Source organism: Aphidius gifuensis, linkage group LG3 (genome assembly GCF_014905175.1).
Source record: "Aphidius gifuensis isolate YNYX2018 linkage group LG3, ASM1490517v1, whole genome shotgun sequence".
NCBI lineage: Eukaryota > Metazoa > Arthropoda > Insecta > Hymenoptera > Braconidae > Aphidius > Aphidius gifuensis.
In genome coordinates this window covers 22198537-22220899 of record NC_057790.1, presented here as the reverse complement: position 1 = coordinate 22220899, position 22363 = coordinate 22198537, and the positions used below count along the sequence as shown (strand labels likewise).

The 22363-nt window shown below is 23.5% G+C and overlaps 4 protein-coding genes across 5 annotated transcripts; 2 read left to right on the top strand and 2 right to left on the bottom strand.

The window, feature by feature from the left end:
* The first annotated feature begins 2820 nt into the window (after positions 1–2820).
* LOC122852899 (5-aminolevulinate synthase, erythroid-specific, mitochondrial) lies at positions 2821–5078 on the top strand. The gene is made up of 3 exons (XM_044152999.1): positions 2821–3141; positions 3274–4547; positions 4615–5078. Exons 2-3 carry the CDS (start codon positions 3291–3293, stop codon positions 4864–4866), a joined length of 1509 nt encoding a protein of 502 aa, XP_044008934.1. The 5' UTR covers positions 2821–3141; positions 3274–3290; the 3' UTR covers positions 4867–5078.
* A 334-nt stretch (positions 5079–5412) lies between these two features.
* LOC122852896 (beta-1,4-N-acetylgalactosaminyltransferase bre-4) lies at positions 5413–7242 on the top strand. Its single transcript, XM_044152997.1, has 2 exons — positions 5413–6615; positions 6682–7242. Exons 1-2 carry the CDS (start codon positions 5815–5817, stop codon positions 6874–6876), a joined length of 996 nt encoding a protein of 331 aa, XP_044008932.1. The 5' UTR covers positions 5413–5814; the 3' UTR covers positions 6877–7242.
* Positions 7217–8543, bottom strand: LOC122852897 (beta-1,3-galactosyltransferase 1-like). Its single transcript, XM_044152998.1, has 3 exons — positions 8321–8543; positions 7967–8235; positions 7217–7898 (listed from the first exon to the last, which is right to left on the bottom strand). Exons 1-3 carry the CDS (start codon positions 8403–8405, stop codon positions 7290–7292), a joined length of 963 nt encoding a protein of 320 aa, XP_044008933.1. The 5' UTR covers positions 8406–8543; the 3' UTR covers positions 7217–7289.
* Positions 8544–8819: 276 nt separating this feature from the next.
* Positions 8820–10853, bottom strand: LOC122852895 (lactosylceramide 4-alpha-galactosyltransferase-like). Of its 2 annotated transcripts, none has more exons than XM_044152995.1 (4): positions 10255–10853; positions 9786–10188; positions 9506–9716; positions 8820–9429 (listed from the first exon to the last, which is right to left on the bottom strand). In XM_044152995.1, the coding sequence occupies exons 1-4, from the start codon at positions 10469–10471 to the stop codon at positions 9160–9162; spliced, it is 1101 nt and encodes a 366-aa protein (XP_044008930.1). In that variant the 5' UTR covers positions 10472–10853; the 3' UTR covers positions 8820–9159. The 2 variants fall into 2 exon arrangements, with proteins under 2 accessions (XP_044008930.1, XP_044008931.1); XM_044152996.1 differs by having other exon boundaries at positions 10261–10853.
* Between the last annotated feature and the right edge of the window lie 11510 nt (positions 10854–22363).

Below are 22363 nucleotides of genomic sequence, written 5' to 3'. Positions count from 1 at the left end.
ATTGGAATAAACCAGATATAGATAGTATCATCATCATAATATTTATACACATATAAATACTCAAATTATAATCAAGTATTCAAATAAAAAAAAAAAAAAACTAAAAAATACGCGCTCTTTTAGCTTCAAAAAATTTAATACAAATTGAATTTTAAATCAAAAATAAAAATGATTTATTACTTTTTAATAATATTAAATAATTAATCATTTAATTTTTAGTTAAAAATTTTTTTTTTGTAATGTTATTAGTAATAATTAAAGTTTTAAAATTATTTTTGTGATTTAAATTTTGTATGATGTTGTTAATAATGATTAATTTCACCTTGAGTTATAATGTTATATAAAAATTGTCAATTGAGCTTTGCTGACCCTCTCAAATGAATGAAATTTTTTTTTTATATATTTAAACACTTTAATTTATAATGACTTGAATTGTGATTTATTTTTTTATTAATTATTTTATAATGAAATTATTGTAGGTGTTAAAAATCGGTATTATAACAGATGATAATAAATACAACGACCACATAACTGTATATAAATTTAAACGGTATTTTTATATTTTTATGTAAATTATTTAAAAAATTTAAAAATAATATATACTGTATATTTTAAATCAATACATTTCAAGTTGTTTATTTAAAAATAGAATAACAAAATTTTATCGAACAACATTTTATTTTTCTACCAAACTAAATAACTGAATAAAAATTTAAATGAAAGCATTTTTAATATACAAATATGTATTTCTAAAAATTAATAATTATAAAATTTTATTTGATATAAAATAAATTTTATTAATTAAATAACAAAGAACTGTATTATCGATCTTGTCTACTCGCATATATGACGTAGTAAAAATACTTGTAAATAGCCAGCTGTCAATTGAACTTTTGTATTTAATAAAAACAAAGAAAACTGTCAGATACAAAGATAATTTTTAAAAAAAGATTTTAAATAATTAAATTTCATTGTTTATTTTTAATTATTATTGAATTTCAAACTTGTTAATAATTTATTATTTTAATTTCTATAACTTACTTATTTACAAATCACTCCAGAATTTTTTCTACAAAAACTTGACAACACCCTTGTCACGAGAGATGAACACCAATGATGTTGACACTTGCTTATTATTTTTTTTTTTTTTATAAATTATTAATATTTTTTTTGTTATTTTCATGTAAATATAATTAGGGTATATTTTTTAATTCAAAGTATTTTATAGATATTTGGATAATGAAATAAAAAAAATTTCTTTTTTAATTTTATAAATAATATAATTGTATATAATGATGCTGAATAAATATTTTAAATGTGTGACTGAATATATAGTGGTTTTGTGCGATCTGTAATGTCGAGTATTCACAATGGAGAATTTTTTTTAAAGGGGTCGTGTATCTTGAAGGAGAGGGCGCATCATGGATATCAACTAATGCGCCGACTCTGCAATTGCCTCCCCCTTGTCTCCCTCTTTTATCATGAACACTATACATTACCCCCTACTTCGCTTTTGTCAACCAATCAATTTTTTACTTTTAAACATAGTCAATAATTTTTTTAATTTTATTTTTCGTTGTTCTTTTAGAGTCAGAGATGTGTCCTCATTTTTTATTCTTTGTTTAATTTTTATTTTTTTTTCATCAAGATATTACTATGATGATATCATTAATCCATATGTTAATAATTAAAATCAACGCACTTTGTTTCTTATCTTTTTCAATTTTATACATGCGGTTTTTTTAAATTTATTTATTATATTTGTTTTTTTTTTTGTAATTTAAAATGGGAACACAGATAAAATTTGATTTTTAATTTTATTTATCATTTGATAATTTTTTTTTTGTTTAAACATTAATTAATTAGTTGTTTGGATAAAAAACCAATCGGGTCTCTTTGTATTTTAAATTTAAAAAATTCGAACAATAGGAAGCTTCTATATTCAACAGAAGATAGCAGCACCGGATAGACAAATATTTTTTTGAACCGAATATGGTTTTATTATCTTTAAGAATAATTAATCCATATTAACAATTATATAATTAACTTTTTTTTTGAATGCTAAATTAAAAGATAAAACATAATTTAATCTGAATTAGTTATAATTTTATATTTTTATTTTACAGTGACATTTTTACTGCATTCTTTGTGATTTTTTATTTAAAAAAAAAATACATTTATTTCTAAAAAACAGTCATTACTATTACAAAAAAATATTTATTTCTCTCGATTAAAAGACAAATAACAGTAATAAAAAAAATATATATTTCCTATGGATATAAAAAACTATCATCAATAATAAATAAAATTTTCGCATTAAAATTTTTTTTCAATCCGCAAGTTAATTGGAAAAAAATTATAAATTGTAATAGAAATTTAAAAAAATATTTGATTGGTCAACATTGCAAAAGAAAAACAAAAAAAAAAAAAAAAATTTATTTCCCACGAGAATATGACAATATAAAACACAAGGTGTATTGAATAAATTCATTAGTATAATTATTTTCAAGTCACAAAACAACAACCGAAAAATTATAAAACCAACATTAAAAAAAAATATTTAAAAATAAAATTTAACTTAATCATCGATCTATTTAATTTTTTACAAAAATCATAGAAATGGTATGTCTTAAATATTATTATTATTAATATAAATTAAAAAAATCATCGGTATAAATTAAAAATTAAAAAAAAAATTATAAAATATTAATTTGAAATTAAACAGCTAGTTAAATAATAGTAATTTTTTTCATCAACTTAATAAAGACTAATTTCACAATTAACTAATTAATATATTTTTATTATTATTATTAAATTGTGTATGTATATGTGTATGAATGGTTGAATGTGTATGCGAGTGAATTGTGTCAACTCGATTGAATCACGCGCATGTCCACGCAGGTCAGTCAGTCGTTGTCGACAAGTCTTGTATTAAAGATCTAACCATAAGAATGATCATTCATTTATCTAACGAAAATTAAAGCATCAAGACCTTGGCACTTATTTGACAAATCTACCGTTGATCTAAATTATTATAACAACATAATCATCATCATCATTATTGATATTAATTTTGTTGATTGCAGTTTGCACGTCAAGGTGTACGACAGGTCAATTGTTACTTGATACCTGGTAAACAAGGTAATATTATTCAGCATAAATAATAATAATTTTAATTTAACAACAACAACTTTCATTTTAGAACTTTCTCTTAAATATCAATATCTAATTTATCCATGTGTAAAAATGTAATTTATATTATTTTTTATTTAGATAAAAATATAATAAAAATGCCTTGTCCATTTTTAACACGTTTATCATCAAATTACATACGTAATTATGGTACATCAGTTGTAATGAATTATCGTCAACATTGTCCAGTTATGTCACGTTTATCAAGTACACTTGTTGATACAAAAAATGATGATAATATTGATAATACAACAATAAAACAATGTCCATTTTTATCAAAAGAAAAAGATGCTGTTAAAGAAGCAAGTCCAGCTGTTGAAGAAGATATTATAAATGTTGATAAAAATAAGCAATTTCCATATGAAGAATATTTTCATAAACAAATACAAAAAAAAAAAGAAGATCATTCATATCGTATATTTAAAAAAGTTAATCGTTTAGCTAAAGAATTTCCATCAGCAATTGAATATACATGTGGTGAAAAACCAATAACAGTATGGTGTTCAAATGATTATTTGGGTATGTCACGTCATCCAATTGTCATTAATTCAGTACAAAAAGCACTTGATAAATATGGTGCTGGTGCTGGTGGTACACGTAATATATCTGGTAATTCAATTGGTCATGAAAAACTTGAAAAACGTTTATCTTTATTACATGAAAAAGAAGCTGGTTTATTATTTACATCATGTTTTGTTGCAAATGATTCAACATTATTTACACTTGCTAAAATATTACCAAATTGTCATATATTTTCTGATTCTGGTAATCATGCATCAATGATACAAGGTATTAGAAATAGTTGTGTACCAAAACATATATTTCGTCATAATGATACAATACATTTAGAAAAATTATTATCAAGTATTGATAAATCAATACCAAAAATTGTTGCATTTGAAACAGTACATTCCATGAATGGTAGTATATGTCCACTTGAAGAAATGTGTGATATATCACATAAATATGGTGCATTAACATTTATTGATGAAGTACATGCTGTTGGGTTATATGGTAATTGTGGTGCTGGTATTGGTGAACGTGATAATGTTTTACATAAAATGGATATTATATCTGGTACACTTGGTAAAGCATTTGGTAATGTTGGTGGTTATGTTGTTGGTACATCTAAACTTATTGATATGATTAGAAGTTATGCTGCTGGTTTTATATTTACAACATCATTACCACCAACTGTATTATATGGTGCACATACTGCTATTGATATATTATCATCAGATGAAGGAAGGCTATTGAGAAATAAACATCAACAAAATGTTAAATATATGAAAAATAAATTAACACTAGCTGGTCTTCCTCTTGAACAATCACCATCTCATATTATTCCAATCAAGGTATAATTTTTTCTTTCGTTTTTATAGATAATATTTATTAACTTTATGTATGTATTTATTTTTTTAGATTGGTGATCCACAACTTTGTACTGAAATTGCTGATACTTTGTTACGTGAAAAGGGTCATTATGTTCAGGCAATTAACTATCCAACAGTTGCCAAGGGTGAAGAAAAATTACGTCTAGCACCAACTCCAAAACACACTCAAGATATGATGGATCAATTTGTGCAGGACACTCTTGAGGTCTTTCACAATTTAAATGCTCCAATAATTATTAAAAATCCAGAAGAATTACCAAGAGCAATATCAGTACATTGACAATAATTTTAATTATCAATAAATATAATTAAAATATACATGTTGTTGTTGTTGTTGTTAAATGCAATAGAATATTATATTTACAAAAAAAACAGAATATATATATTTATGAAAAATAGAAATAATTTAAATAATTAACTCAATAGATAACTTGAATCATCATTAAAAAAAAGAACATTACAATAAAACAAGACTTAATCAAATTAAATTGATATTTTGTTGAATTTTATTATCAATCAACCTTTGTTTAAAATTTTTATAATTTAATTAACATTTTGAAAGTCATTTTTTGACGTTGAAAATTTAAATTGCAAAGTGCATTGATACTTTTTTTTTTTTCTACTTGTTATGTAATATTAAGTTGAGTCAATAAACATTGGTGTATATTTTTTTTTTTTTACATTTTATTAGTTCATTGCGTGTTTATGATGATAAAACATTTTCTGTAATTGCAAAGAGTTCAAGGAAATCCACTGCTGTAATTGTCAACTGCATGATGATGATGATTTTTTTTTTTGCTTTTAATATTGATATGACATTCTCTAATTGTATATTCAATGAACTGATTAAAAATACTGCAAGTCAATATCAAATCATTTAAAGGCTTGAAATTAGAAAAATTATTAAACTAAGTCAAATGATAATAATTTCAAAATAAATTAGACACACATGCGCAGAAAATTAAGAAAGAAAATAAAAATGGAGTGTAAATAATTACTACAAAGTACAACAAATCAGCTGAGATAAGAAAAACTACAATGTGACTTGTGTGACATATACAATGTACAAATAAACACACCAATTGATATTATTAATTTAACAATAATGTCAAATAAACGAGGATAAAAATCTCATTAAATAAATCTCTATTTAAAATAGTGTAAGATTAAATTAAAGTGATATTATTAATAATTAAATATATCATCAAATGCAAGAGGTTATATAAAAATGACAAATAATTTTTTAAATTTTTTAAAACCATTTATTGTATTATTCTATGGATATGCAAGAATAATATCATGTATATTGATATCAATATTTTTATTGTCATATTGCTTACATCCAGATCGTTTTGCATCACATTATAATTATGTTAAAGCTGAAAATATACCAGATGAATTAGAAAAATCATATGAACAACGTGATAATTCATGTACAATTAAAATAAATGGTAATCGTGGTTCAGATATATTATATCCAAATAAATATCCACATGAAGATCCAAGTGTTATGGCTAGAAGACTTGGTATATTACCTGGTGGACAATGGAAACCACATAATTGTTATCCACAATTTAATGTTGCAATAATTTTACCATATCGTAATAGAGATATACAATTAGCAATATTTATGAATTATATACATCCATTTCTTCAATTACAAAATTTAGATTATAAAATATTTGTCATTGAACAAAGTCCAATGCGTGAATTTAATCGTGCTAAATTATTTAATGTTGGTTATAAAGAAGCAACTAAAATAAGTAATTTTCATTGTTTTATATTTCATGATATTGATTTAATACCACAAAATCCAGATAATATTTATGCATGTAGTAAAATGCCAAGACACATGAGTTCAAGTGTCAATACATTTAGATATAATTTACCATATACTGGATTATTTGGTGGTGCAACTGCAATAACAAGAAAATTATTTGAAAAAGTTAATGGTTTTTCAAATGTTTATTATGGCTGGGGTGGTGAAGATGATGATATGTATTCAAGATTAAGGAACAAAGGTCTAGAGGTAATTTATAAAAAATAATTACCTATCAATAATAAATTTAATAATTGTATTTTGTTTGTCATTTAGGTAACACGTTTTGCACCAAATGTAGCACAATATTACATGTTAACACATAAAAAAGAAACTCCAAGTAGTGCAAGATATGAAAGACTTCATAGTGGAGAACAAAGATTTGACACTGATGGCATCAGTAATTTGGAATACAAAGTATTGGATCATGAATTACGTCCTTTATATTTGTGGATACTTGCTGATGTATAAAATTTAATTATTATATTAACTCGAGAACAAGTAGAATGATTATTTTAATAATATAACTAATTTTATAAAATTGTGATTATCAAGAACCTCATGATTCATGTACATGATATATATTATCAAACAATTTTATTTTACAATACTTAATTAAAATTATTTGCTCATAATGACAGCAAAAATAAGTCTCTAGATTTTAAGATTTTATCATAGATCTGATTTTCTTTTTTAACTGTTTACTGTCAGTATTTAATTAAAATAAAAAATGTGATTACTGATTAATTTAATTATAGTTGATTAAAACTTGTACAAAGATAAAATGTAAAATGTAAAAGACTCTCTTAAATATACAGTATATAAATAATTTATTAACTATTAATTTTTCTTTGTTACATGGAAATTTATGTGTTTAAAAATGATCAGTCTGTTTTTTTATAATTAGTATAACCATGATGTGACATGTTCCATATTGCATGCATCATATTGACAGTAACTTGATGTGATGTTATTGAATTATTAGATATATTTATATCTCCTCTACGTGGTTCAAAACTAAATCCTAATTGATGTGCTGGTTTAACACCAACATTATCAGCACATATTCCAGTAAAATAAACATCCTCAAGAAAAATAAATGGTATTTTAAGTGATGCATTATAAATTTTAATTGCAACATCAATACTCATAACATAACCAGTACCAGATACAAAATCTGGAAATTTGTCATGATGATACATTGATCTTGGTGTGTACCATATGTTACTAGAGTCTCTTATTGGAATTTGATTTTCAACTAAATGTCCAATAAGTATATTTGTATCATGTGGCTTTGATGACAATGCTGTTAATAAATTATCAATATTAACAAACATATCATCATCTGTTTTCATTAAATATTTTATTCCTTTGCAGTTTTTATTGACCCACTTTAGTATCATACCAACTTTTATTGTTAAATTATTATAAGAGTCATGGAAATTTTCTTGTATTATATCACCATATTTATCAGCTTCAATTGACACTAAATCCTGCAATTTTATAATAACAATTAATATATAAATGTTTTATTAAAGCTTTATTTAAAATATATACTCACATTGTCATGATTTATTTCACTATGACCTAGAATAAAATTAATTTTTACAGAATAATTTAAAGCTTCAAGATGTTGACTACTGCCCCATGTATTTCTGATGGCATTTCTTTGATCTTGATTATTTACACTGGAGCATATTATTATGTATAAATATGGAGATGATTTACAATGATGATTTTCATTTGGACTGATTATTGTTGTATTTTCATTTGGTTTAATATATAAACTTAAATTTTTGGGACTTGTTAAAGTCCAGTCTGGACGATAAACTAAATGAAAAAAAAAATTTAATTAAATTTTGTAAATATTAATTAATGTTGTTTGTTTAATTTTTTATTTTTTAATTATACTTACGTATTGATAAAAATGACAATAAACAAAGCAACAAAAGAAGACAACTTAAAATTGTTCTTCCGGTAAATGTCAGTCGATTCAACATTGTTTAATTAATTATTAAAATTACTTAATTGCATTAATACTTAATTTTTTAAGTTAATATATTTATTTTTTTATGTTTAAACTTTATTGAAATTATTATTGTTAACTTGTCCATGGGCATAGCACAGCCTTTTTTTTTTTTCACATAACCTCACTATCTTAAATGATTATAAATTTCAATTATTATTATACTCTTTCAATTATTTATTGTTCAACAATAAATTATAATACAATCATCAATTTATTTTTAATTTAAATATAAAAAATAATGAATAATTAATTAACATATATTATATTATTGAAAAATAAATTAAATCAAATTTTTTAGCAAAATAATAAAATAATAAAAATAATTCATTTAATTACAATTGTTAATAGGTATATATTTTTTATTATTTTTACATTTACCTAAATATAGAAAAAAATATCAAGTGTACTATTACAAAAATACTATTTTTTGGTGGCATATTATTAATATCTTTTAGCTAACAGTCATTTTATTTGCATCATATTTTTTTTTTGATTTTGTCAATGAACAATCATTTATTGTATCTATGATTGAAGGCACTTTTGCATTGAAGGTATTTTGAGGTATAAAAAAAATATACAATACATAATAAAAATAATATCCTTGGATTAGTTGCACAAATAATTAAATTAAAAAAAAAAAACGACGATTCAATTATTCTATCTATTTTAATGAACAAAATGGAATGGATACTTTTTTCTAAAATAAATAATTAAAAAATAAATACTTAAAATACTTTTCCACAATTATTATAAGTCATTGGACAATATTTATTAGCAATAATGCCATATGGTACCTGATCACCAACATTAATACGTTCAGATTTACTATGTAAATTCCACAAATGAATTGTACGTGAATTTTTTATTTTATCCATTGTTTTATTTTTTTCTTTGGCATCAAAATATAATTTCCATTTTTTCCAAGGTATTGGAAAGAAATCAGAGGGTGGATAAACTGTAAAACCTTGACACTTTGATGTTGTCATATCAGCAACCTATAAATAATAATTATTATAATTAATATTCAACAAAAATGAGTTGATTAAATTATAGAAATTAAAATAAAATTACATTTTTTGTACTACAAAGTTTTTGTAGTACTCTTGTGATAACACCTGGACCATTATTACCCCAATTATCACCACGAAAATTTTTACGTAAATCTTCAATACACATATTAGCAACATGACGACCAATTTCAGTATGACCAAGACCAAATACAGCAGCATTTGCATCAATTGCATCCTCAGCACCAACAAAATCAGTTAAATTTTCAAGTGATCTAAAATAACATTATCATTAAAATTAAAATAGTTAAAGAATTATTATTAGAAATCTTTTAAATACTCACGATTTAACAACAATATCAAGATCCAAATAAATTCCTCCAACTTTCCAAAGTGTTAAAAATCTTAAAACATCAGACATATGACTTTTTGGCCAATAGCTTTCATAAAATACACCACTTTTCCACCAATCTTCAAGTGGTGTATTTTTAAAATAATCATTTGTATATATTCGTTTTATAAATATATTATTATAATTTGTTAGCAGCATTTTTACATTATCCTCAGTGTTGTTAGAAAATTTTGAATGGCTTAGAATTAATAAATAAATTGACATATTTGGATTCATCAATGCTGCTGATTCAATGGCACATAATTGACGTGGTTTCAGAACAACTCCTTCTGAACCAAAACAATTTGTTTGAAAAAAGAATATATTTTTTGAACTAACTGTTTTGTTCATTGTTTCTGTAAAGATAAATTTAATTAATTATTATTGACTGATATGATAATAAACGAAATTTCGAAATTTACTTTTACCATAAATAGAAAATGTATCAATTGAACCATTTGTTGATGAGTCTCCATAACAAGTTATATTATCTAACACTATATGACCAGTGAGTACTCGTGCACGTTTTACAAAATCATGTGTGTCAATGATAAATGTAAATAAAAATAAACATAATACAAATACAATTGCTAGTATAGTTTTTATTTTTTTTCTTGCAATTAATTTAAGCAACATCATTTTATTTCTTTTTTTTTTTTTTTAATAATTTTAAACATTAAACATTAAATTAAATTTATGTATATTCAATCCAGTGAATACAATACTTAAAATTGTTATTTTATTATTAAGACAATTAAAACAAAAAATAATTAATTAAAAAAAAAGTTAGATTTGACAATAGGTACATTGATTATTGTGTTTGTGAATTTAATTGTTGGAAATTTATTTACAGGGTGTTGATGGCTTATTGATTTCACTTTATTTACACACAAAAATTGCAAACAACGATAAATGAATTAATAAACAATTTTGCTACTTTGCATGACGTGCAGAGCACCGGTAATTTGTTGTTGATTGAAAGTCGAATGCAGTTGATTGATTAATGCACATAACATAACAGTATAACACACATAATGCATCAAATGTCAAAGTAACCAGAGTTGCCAACTTGCCAAAGAATCAGCACTGAGGAAGCCATCTTTAAAGTCCAAAAAGCGCCAAAATTCAATTAAAATTGTTATTTGTGTTGCCAAATTTGGCAACTCTTAATCGAAAATTAGCCAAAATTGTACACAAAAGTAAAAAAATAATTATTTGTAATTTCAAATTTAACAAATTCTGATGTAAGATTAACTATAAATTATAATGACGTGGTTAATTAAAAATAAATAAAATACAATTGGTAATATAAAATACTCAAGAAGATATTTTCTATAGATACTCATTGAATTCTCTGAAAATTTTGAAAATAACAAATACTTTTTATATACTATATTGTTTTTTTTTTTACTCTTGAAATATATATAATCAATTTTTTAACAATAAATAATTAATTATTTAAAATTTTTATATAAGTATCTACAAAATGTGTATTGTATTATTATTTATACACAGACTTAGAAATTATTATTTTTTATGTCCAGGAAAATACGATATTTGTACTTGTGTAGCTTTCTAAAATTCTGGGATTGCACAAAGTGACACAATAAAACAATTAAATAAATAATTTTATATTAAAAAGCTACTAAACATCGTCAAAATTAATAAAAGAGGAACATGATAATCCGTGATTAAATTTAATAAGTATGAATATAAATATAAATTTAATTAAGTTAACTTTTTATTGAATTGGTAAATTTATTTTAATGATAATATCAATAATTAATAATAACAAAGGATAACGAAGAATAAACATAATTACATTAAATTAAGAGAACTCTACTCGATCATTGTATTGAATCAAGAAAAACAAAAAAACTGGCAGTTCTTCTGCAAACCTGATGAGCATAAAATGTGTTAAAGTAAATATTTATAAAATTATTCTTAAATATATATGTTATGTAAAAAATTAGATAATTTAACAAACTTGAGTTATTTGTTCGTGATCAATATTCACAAGTCCATAAGCACCACACGTTAATTTTTTTTGACAACATGTCATGATTATCTGAAATGTTAGTATTGAATTTTTATCAATATTTGTCCATTGACTGTTGTAAATAGCTTGTGGAATCAATTCAGCCTGATAATAAAAAATTTTTATAATTAAATAACCATTTGTATTATTGAATGAGATCATGAAAAAATAAAATAAATAAATATACAAGTTTATCGCTTACACTTGCACAAATGACTTGAGCTTGTACGCAATATAAAATTATTTCAAAAAATATTGATAATGTTAAAATTAAATTTCTGGATGCAGCATAATAGTCGCCTTTGTCGATAGCCTTGAAAGTAGTTTAATATTTAAATATTAATTTGATTATTACCACATATAGTATTAGTCATAATGAAAATCATAAAATATATTGTTTTTACTGGTACTAAAATTTATTATACTTTTTGAAATTCAAAGATGTTGAGACACATATTTATACTTTCTATTACAAATGATGAAAATATAACAGAAGGGTATAATTGATTATTCATTATATCAATTAATTTATATAATTCTTTATGACGGATAACAATATTTTTCAATTTCATTGTAAGTTTGTTGTTTTTATTGCCAAATTTGTGTGTATCAATTGTTGTAATAATATCATTTGCCAAGATCTAATGACAAAAAAAATTATTATATTTGTTACAAAAAGCAAGGTAATGCATAAAATAAAGTAGGTATATATTATTTTTAAAATTGCACCAAAAAAAATTTGATCGAGGGACTTTTTACGAGTCAAATTACCAATAAAGTCAGTGATTTTCTAAATTAGTTGAACTTTTTAAAATTACAATTAAAATCCTGAAATCATAATATTTCATTGATATTAAATATTTTATATCGATTTTTTTGTCGTTCATAAAAAATATATTTACATGATTAAATTCGAATTTTAACTCCTTTCAAGATTTATGAATTCAATGATTTTAATAACGCGTATATTTATTTGAAATCATTCGAATTACTTCAAGATTCAATTTAATTACTTTCAAGGCCCATAAAAAATCCTTCGATTCATTGATTTTACACATGTATATAATAAACTGTATTTATATACTTGAAATTGTATAGAAATATGTGTGAATATTTGAATGTAAAAAATGTCTGCAACATGACAATAGATAATATAAACGAGTCCGTGATATATTTCGATGGTTGAAATATAAATATATTTTGAAAAAGTATCAATTTTAATTGGATACACTTCTGTTGGCCACATGGTTTGGCTATAATCCAATGAGTTATTTGTATTTTGGTTAAAATAAATGAGACTGTTACTATAAATAAATTTATTATTAATTTAGTAACTATATATGGATGAAGTGATCATATATAATTTTGAATGAACTATGTTTTATTTTCATACCGAATTGGTGGATACATATATGTTATCGTTAAAATTGCAAAAGAAAAAACATATATATTACGAAATTTCGTAATTTTTTTGGCACGTTTTAAAATTTGATCTCGAATTTCAGTCCGAGTAAATGATGTATTCCATTTTGCATGTAAATTGTCCAAAATATTGTACAGTTCCTCTTGGTAAAACCATATAATTATTCCCTGCTTGTTGAAATGTATAAATAACATGTAAATATGTTACTGTTATAAATTCATATGTGAAAAATTTATTTGATTAACTTGCTTTTGGAATGGTTACTATTTCACTAAATACTACTGAAAGCATAGTTATTGCAGAATCAATATCATCTTCCCAAACTGATATAATATATAAAATAATCAAAAAAGTCATACTAATGATTACAGTGAGAGAAATTAAAAAATAAATTGTCTCGTAATGATTTTTCGCATGGGGTTTATTAAGAAATAATGTTTTCATTGAACGCAAGCCAAAAATTTGTAATAAATATTTTTCAAAATTCAGTAATTTTTCAAATTTAATCCAATTTTTTGAATTATCCATGATTGAATTTATTTATATCAAATTTTATTTTAGTAAGATAAATGAAACTTCTTTTTTTTTTCGTTCTCTACTCGAAATATATTCTATGTCACGGACAGTTGTATTGGAAAGGGTATAGACACTATAGTTCTGATATTATTAACGCGGTGAACACTGAAGCCTAACTGAGAGAAAAAGACCGTGCGACTCTAGTGTGCGACGCGGGATTATGAATATTTAACAAACGAGACATGCAAGTTGAAAATAATGATAGACTATAGTTTTTTCACGAAAAATATTTTACCAAATTGAATTTTCTGCTCGAGCATTTGACAAATTATACCTTAGCTATGTTTCCTCGTTACCCTTTTTTTTTATTCTTTTCGTAGTATCATTAAATAATCATTTTCGCATGTTCGGGAAAATGCAATGCAATATCATATAGAGAAAGACCGATGGTATTATTATAAGAGATAGAAATAAAAAAAAAAAACCGTTCATGAAATGTAATAGTATACCAGTTTTTTTTTCACAAAAAAATTCGCGTAAAAGAAAAATTTCTACAACCTTCAATTATCAGATTAAGTATTCCGGATAGTTTTTTTTTCTTTTCAAGTCTTTCTGCAGTAACGTACTCGTGTCTGCATTGAATAATAGTTTCATTCCATCATAAAAATTTTTATAGCCAATGTGAAAGTATTCAACAAAAGCTCGAATAAAAGCATCATTTTTTCTTGTCCGGGAAAATACGATAGTTGTACTCTTGTAATCATTTAAAAATCTAGGATTATACATAGTGACATAAAAGGCAAGTGACAAGATAGAACAATTAAATAACTAAACAATTGAATAGAAAACAATAAAAAAATGCATCGTAAAGGTAAACAAAAGAAGAACATCATTTTATTATCAACAGGTAAATTTTAGTGTAATAATAATATCATTAATCAATAATAATGCTTAAGTATAGGCAAAAGATAAAGCATTATCTAGTGTCATTTCCTTGTATTGAATCAAAAAACACAAAAAAACTAGCAGTTCTTCTGCAAACCTGATATAATCATAAAAATTTGTCAAATTAAATATATAAAATTAATCTTAGATATAAATACTGCGTAAAAAATTGAATTATTTTACAAACTTGAGTTATTTGTTCGTGATCAATATTCACAAGTCCATAAGCACCACACGTTAATTTTTTTTGACAACGTGTCATGATTATCTGGAACATTAGTATTGAATTTTTATTAAGATCTGTCCATTGACTTCTGTAAATAGCTTCTGGGATTAACTCAGCCTGATAATAAAAAATTATTTCAGTCAAATAACCATTTGTATCGTTGAATTAAATAATAATAAAAAATAAATAAATAAATATCCAAGTTAATCTTACACTTGCACAAATGATCTCAGCTTGTAAACAATATAAAATTATTTCAAAAAATATTGATAGTGTTAAAATTAAGTTTCGAGATGCAGTATAATAGTCGCCTTTGTTGATAGCCTTTAAAGTATTTGTTCAATGAAAATATTAGTTCAATTATTATTTATTACCATATAATATTATTTTTAATAAAAATCATGAAATATATTTTGTCTCATTATTATAACTAAAATCTACAATATAATAAAAAATAATTACTCTTTGAAATTCAAAAATGTTGAGACACATATTTATACTTTCTATTATGAATGATACAAATATAACTGAACTGTATAATTGATTATTCATTATATCAATTAATTTATATAATTCTTCATGACGCATAACAATATATTTCAATTCCATTGATAGTGTTTTACTATAACCATTTTTGTTTGTATCAACTATTGTAAGTATATCATTTGCCAAAACCTATATATAATGATAAAGAAAAATTTTATATTTGTTATAAAAAAAAACAAAAATAGATCATTTTCAAATGAAAAAAATTTGATCGAGAGACTTTTCACGAGTAAAATTATCAATAAAGTCAGCGATTTGCTGAATATTTTATTAATTTTTTTGTCAATAATTTTGTATAATATAATTAGATTACACTTTAACAGTGTAAATATATTTTAATCACTTAAAATCATTTAAATTACTTGGAATATATTTAATCATTTTCAAGGCTCGTAAAAAATCCTTCGTTAACTTATAAATTAATTAATTCATTGATTTATATATTATAATAATTTATATAATACTTGAAATTGTATCGAGATATGTGTGAATATTTGAATGTAGAAAATGTCGCCAACATGGCAATAAATAATATAAAAGAATGCTTGACATATTTCAATAGTTGAAATACAAAGATATTTGAAAAAAGTATCAATTTTAATTGGATAAACTTCGGCTGGCCACATTAATTTATTATAATCCAATGATTGATTTGCATTTCGGTAAAAATAAATAAGGCTGTTGCTATAAATAATATAATATATTAATTCAGTATAACCATATACATATAATATAGTATACTATATAATCATGTCTTCTTAATTTAACTATGTTTTATTTTAATTTTTAATTTTATGTAACAGAAAATATATATATATATTAGTAATTAGTTATAACTTTTCTTACTTGGTATTGCTATTTTACGTACCAAAATAGTGGATACATATATGTTATCCATAAAATTGCAAATGATAAAGCATAAATATTACGAAATTTCGTAATTTTTGTAGCACGTTTTAAAATTTGATCACGAATTGCAGTCCGAGTATATGATTTTTTCCATTTATCATGTAAATTATTCAAAATATTGTACAATTCTTCTTGGTAAAACCATATAATTATTCCCTGTTTGTTAAAATGTATATATATAACATGTAAATAGGTTACAATTAAATTTATAAAAAATTTATTTGTTAAACTTGCTTTTGGAATAACTACACATTGATTGAATATTGTTGAAATCATATTTATTGCAGAATCAACCTCATCGTTCCATACTGATAAAACATATAAAATATTCAAAAAAATCAGACCAATCATTATGGTGAGAGGAATTGAAAAATAAATTGTCTCGTAAATATTTTTCACATGTGGTTTATTAAGAAATAATGTTTTCATTGAACGCAAGCCAAATATTTGTAATAAATATTTTTCGAAATTCAGTAATTCCTCAAATTTAATCCAATTATTTGAATTATCCATGATAGCGAGTTTTTTTTTTCTATCAAATATTATTTCACTAGGATAACTTCTTTTTTTTTCTTCGTTCTATATATTCGAAATATATTCTATGTCGGAGACAGTTGTATTGGAAAGAGTATAGTGTCTATAGTTCCGATATTATAGTACCGCGGTGAACACTAAAGCCTAACTGAGAGATAAAGAACGCGCGACTCTATAGTGCGCAACGCGGGATTATGAATATTTAACAAACGAGACATGCAAGCTGAAAATAATGATAGACTATAGTTTTTTCACGAAAAATATTTTACCAAGTTGAATTTTCTGCTCGAGCATTTGACAAATTATACCTTAGCTATTTTTCCTCTTTACCCTTTTTTTTATTCTTTTCGTAGTATCATCAAATAATCATTTTTGCATGTCCAGAAAAATGCGATGCAATATCATATAGAGAAAGACAGATGGTATGTTTATAACATAGTACGTGTGTGTCTTACCATATCGTGAATATAAAGAAAAAAAAAATACCGCCTCCATGAAATAAAATGATATACCAATTTTTTTCCACAAAGAATTTCGCGTAAGAGAGAAAATCATTTAGCCTATATATACAGATCGAGTACCCAAGTGAAAAAAATATATTTATTGGAAATATAAAATAAATTTAATTTATATTTAAAATATATGTGAATTAAATTTGATTAATGTTTTAAAAAATATAAATTTGTGTAGTATATATCAAAGTAAATGTTTATATGTATAAGAATCGTCTTGGATTGAAGACCTATATACAGAAACATTTTTTTTTGTGTCAAGGAAAATACAACGATTGAACCTTTGTGATGTTTTAATTAAGGCAAGCAGCAAGATAGAACAATTGTGAATTGAATAAACAATTAAATATATTAAATAACATAATACACCAGAAAAAAACATTGTTCACATTAACAAAAGAAGAACAATCCGTTTTTACATTTTTCATTAGACCGGTAAATTTGCTTACAGTATCAATATCAATAATTATTAATAATATTAACTTATACAGTGAAATAGGATATAATATGAGTGAATTGTATTTAAGTTTTACGATTATTGAATTGAATCAAGAAACACAAAAAAACTGGCAGTTCTTCTGCAAACCTGATAAGCATAAAATTTGTTGAATTGAATATATATATAAAATTATTCTTAAATATATATATGTTATGTATAAAAAATTATATTATTTAACAAACTTGAGTGATTTGTTCATGATGAATGTCGACAAGGCCATAAGCACCACACGTTAATTTTCTTTGACAACGTGTCATAATTATCTGTAATGTTAGCATTGAATTTTTATTAATATTTGACCATTGACTATTGTAAATAGCTTCTGGAATAAATACAGCCTAATAACAAAAAATAATTTTATAACTAAATAACTATTTGTATAATTGTTATAAACTAGATAATGATGTAAAAATAAGTAAATATCCATACACTTGCACAAATAATTTCAGCTTGTGCACAATATAAAATTATTCCAGAAAATATTGTTACCGTTAAAAATAAAAATCTAGATGCAGCATAATAGTCACCTTCGTCGACAGCCTTAAAATTTTTTAATTTTCAAACAATATTAATTTAATTATTACTATACATAGTGTTATTTCTAATAAAAATCATTAGAAATAATTGTTTTTATATATATATATTATTACTAAAAGCTGTGCAAGAGTAAAGTAATTACTTTTTGAAATTCAAAAATGTTAAGACACATATTTATACTTCCTATTACAAATGATGTAAATATAACAGAACTGTATAATCCATCATTCATTATATCAAACAATTTATACAATTCTTGATGACGCATAACAATATGTTTTAGTTCCATTGATAGTTTTTTACTATTGCCATTTTTGTTTGTATTAACTGTTGTAGTAATATCATTTGCCAAAACCTATAATAATAAAGAAATATGTTATATTTTTCATAAAAGATAAATAAATTATTTTTAAAATTGTAACAACAAAACTTTTATCAAGAGACTTCTCACGAAAAAAGTAAGTGTATTTTTTAATCAGTTAGACTTATTAAAACTACAATTAGAATGCTGAAATCATGATATTATTCCGTTGATATATTGAATATTTTATGTTGATTTTTTTTTATGTTTACAAACAACAAATTTATACGGTTAATTCATATTATTTCATTTGAGATTTATGAAATTCAATGGTTTTAATATCGTGTATTTACTCGAAATCATTTGAATTACTTAAAAAAAATTTAATCACTTTCAAAGCTCGTGAAAAATACCTCGATTTATATATTTATAAAAAATTGTATAATACTCGAAATTGTATTGAAATATGTGTGAATATTTGGACATAAAAAATGTCTCCAACGTAACAACAGATAATATAAACAACTGATTGATATATATCCATGGTTGAAAGATAAAAATATTTAAAAAAAGTATCAATTTCAATTGGATAAACTTCAGCCTCCTACATTGTTTGACTATAATCCATCGATTCATTTGTATTTTTGTACAAATAAATGATGACGTTGCTATAAATTATTTATTATTAATTAAGTGACTTTATGTATAAAGTGAACACATAGTCTCAAATAAACCATGTTTTATTTTCATACGTAAAAGTATGTAACAGAAATTACAGTGATTAGTTATTACTTGGTTATTATTTTACGTACCCAATCGGTGGATAGGTATATGTTATGAATAAACCTATTAATGCAATAACATATATATTACGGAATTTAGTTACTCTTATAACAGTTTCTAAAATTTGATCACGAATTTCAATTCGAGTCCATGATTTATTCCATTTTTCATGTAAATTATTTAAAATATTGAACAGTTCTTCTTGATAAAACCATATAATTATTCCCTGTTTTTTAAAATATATAAATAACATTTAAATATAGTATTGTTAAATTTATAAAAAATTTATTTGTTAAACTTACTTTTGTAATGGTTACCATTACAGTGAATACTATTGAAAGCATAGTTATTGCAGAATCAACATCATCTTGCCAAACTGATATAGTATATAAAATATTCATAAAAGTCAGATAACCCACTACAGTAAAAGAGAATAAAATATATATTGTCTCATAAATATTTTTCACATAATGTGGTTTATTGAGAAATAATGTTTTCATTGAACGCAAGCCAAAAATTTGTAATATATATTTTTCAAGATTTAGTAATTTTTCAAATTTAATCCAATTGTTTGAATTATCCATGATTGAATTTATTTATCAAATTTTATTTTAGTAAGATAAATGAAACTTCTTTTTTTTTTCGTTCTCTACTCGAAATATATTCTATGTCACGGACAGTTGTATTGGAAAATGTATAGACAATGTAGTATCTATAGTTCTGATATTATTAACGCGGTGAACACTAAAGCCTAACTGAGAGAAAAAGACCGCGCGACGCGGGATTATGAATATTTAACAAACGAGACATGCAAGCTGAAAATAATGATAGACTATAGTTTTTTCACGAAAAATATTTTACCAAGTTGAATTTTCTGCTCGAGCATTTGACAAATTATACCTTAGCTATTTTTCCTCTTTACCCTTTTTTTTCTTTATTCTTTTCTTATTATCATTAAATAATCATTTTTGCATGTCCAGGAAAATGCAATGCAATATCAGATAGAGAAAGACCGATGGTATTATTATAAGAGATAGAAATAAAAAAAAAAAAACCCTCCATGAAATGTAATAGTATACCAATTTTTTTTTCTCACAAAAAAATTCGCGTAAAAGAAAAATTTCTACAACCTTCAATTATCAGATTAAGTATTCCGGATAGATTTTTTTTCTGTTCAAGTCTTTTTGCAATAACGTACTCGTGTCTGCATTGATTAATAGTTTCACCCCATCATAAAAATGTTTATAGTCAATGTGAAAGTATTTAACAAAAGCTCGAATATAAAAGCATTATTTTTTTTGTCGTCCGGAATAATACGATATATTATCCCACGATATATAGTCCCACCTACGTAAAATAAAAAAATACATCGTTAAGAGAAAACAAAAGAAGATCATCATAATTGGATATTTTATTCAACAGGTTAATTTTAAGGTATATAATAATAATATCAATAATAAATAATAATGTAGACAAATGAAAAAATTATTTAGTGTCATTTTGTTGTATTGAATCAAAAAACACAAAAAAACTGGCAGTTCTTCTGCAAACCTGATGAGCATAAAATGTGTTAAACTAAATATTTATAAAATTAATCTTAGATATATATACTGCGTAAAAAATTAAATTATTTAACAAACTTGAGTAATTTGTTCATGATCAATATTCACAAGTCCATAAGCACCACACGTTAATTTTTTTTGACAACGGCTCATGATTATCTGAAATGTTAGTTTTGCTTTTTTATCAATATTTGACCATTGACTATTGTAAATAGCTTGTGGGATTAACTCAGCCTGATAATAAAAAATTATTTTAATCAAATAACCATTTGTATTATTAAATTAGATCATGAAAAAATGAAATAAATAAATATACAAATTTATCTTACACTTGCACAAATGACTTGAGCTTGTATACAGTATAAAATTATTTCAAAAAATATTGATATTGTTAAAATTAAATTTCTGGATGCAGCATAATAGTCGCCTTTGTCGATAGCCTTAAAAGTAATTAATTGTTTTAATATTAATTCAATCATTACCGCATAGTGTTAATCATAATGAAAATCATTAAAAATAATTATCATTATATATAATTATTAAAATCTGAAACAGTAAAATAGTTACTTTTTGAAATTCAAAAATGTTGAAACACATGTTTATACTTCCTATTATAAATGATACAAATATAACTGAACTGTATAATTGATTATTCATTATATCAATCAATTTATATAATTCTTCATGACGCATTACAATATATTTCAATTCCATTGATAGTGTTTTACTATTGCCATTTTTGTTTGTATCAACTGCTGCAATTATATCATTTGCCAAAACCTAATGATAAAGAAACATTTTATATTTTTTATAAAAAATAAATAAATTATTTTTAAAATTGTAACAACAAAACTTTTATCAAGAGACTTCTCACGAAAAAAGTAAGTGTATTTTTCAATCAGTTAGATTTAAATAATTAAAATTACAAATAGAAGCCTAGAATCATAATTCTCGATTGATACTGAAAGTTTTATATTAATTTTTTTTTTTTGTCTGTTTCTTTAAAATTTATCAACTTAATAATTTTGATATTGTGTATTTACTTGAAACCATTTGAATCACTTTCAAAGCTCGTGAAAAATACCTCGATATACCTCATTTATATATTGTATATATTATACTTGAAATTGTATGGAAATGTGTGTGAATATTTGAATGTAAAAAATATCTCCCACATGACAGAAAATAATATAAACAAAT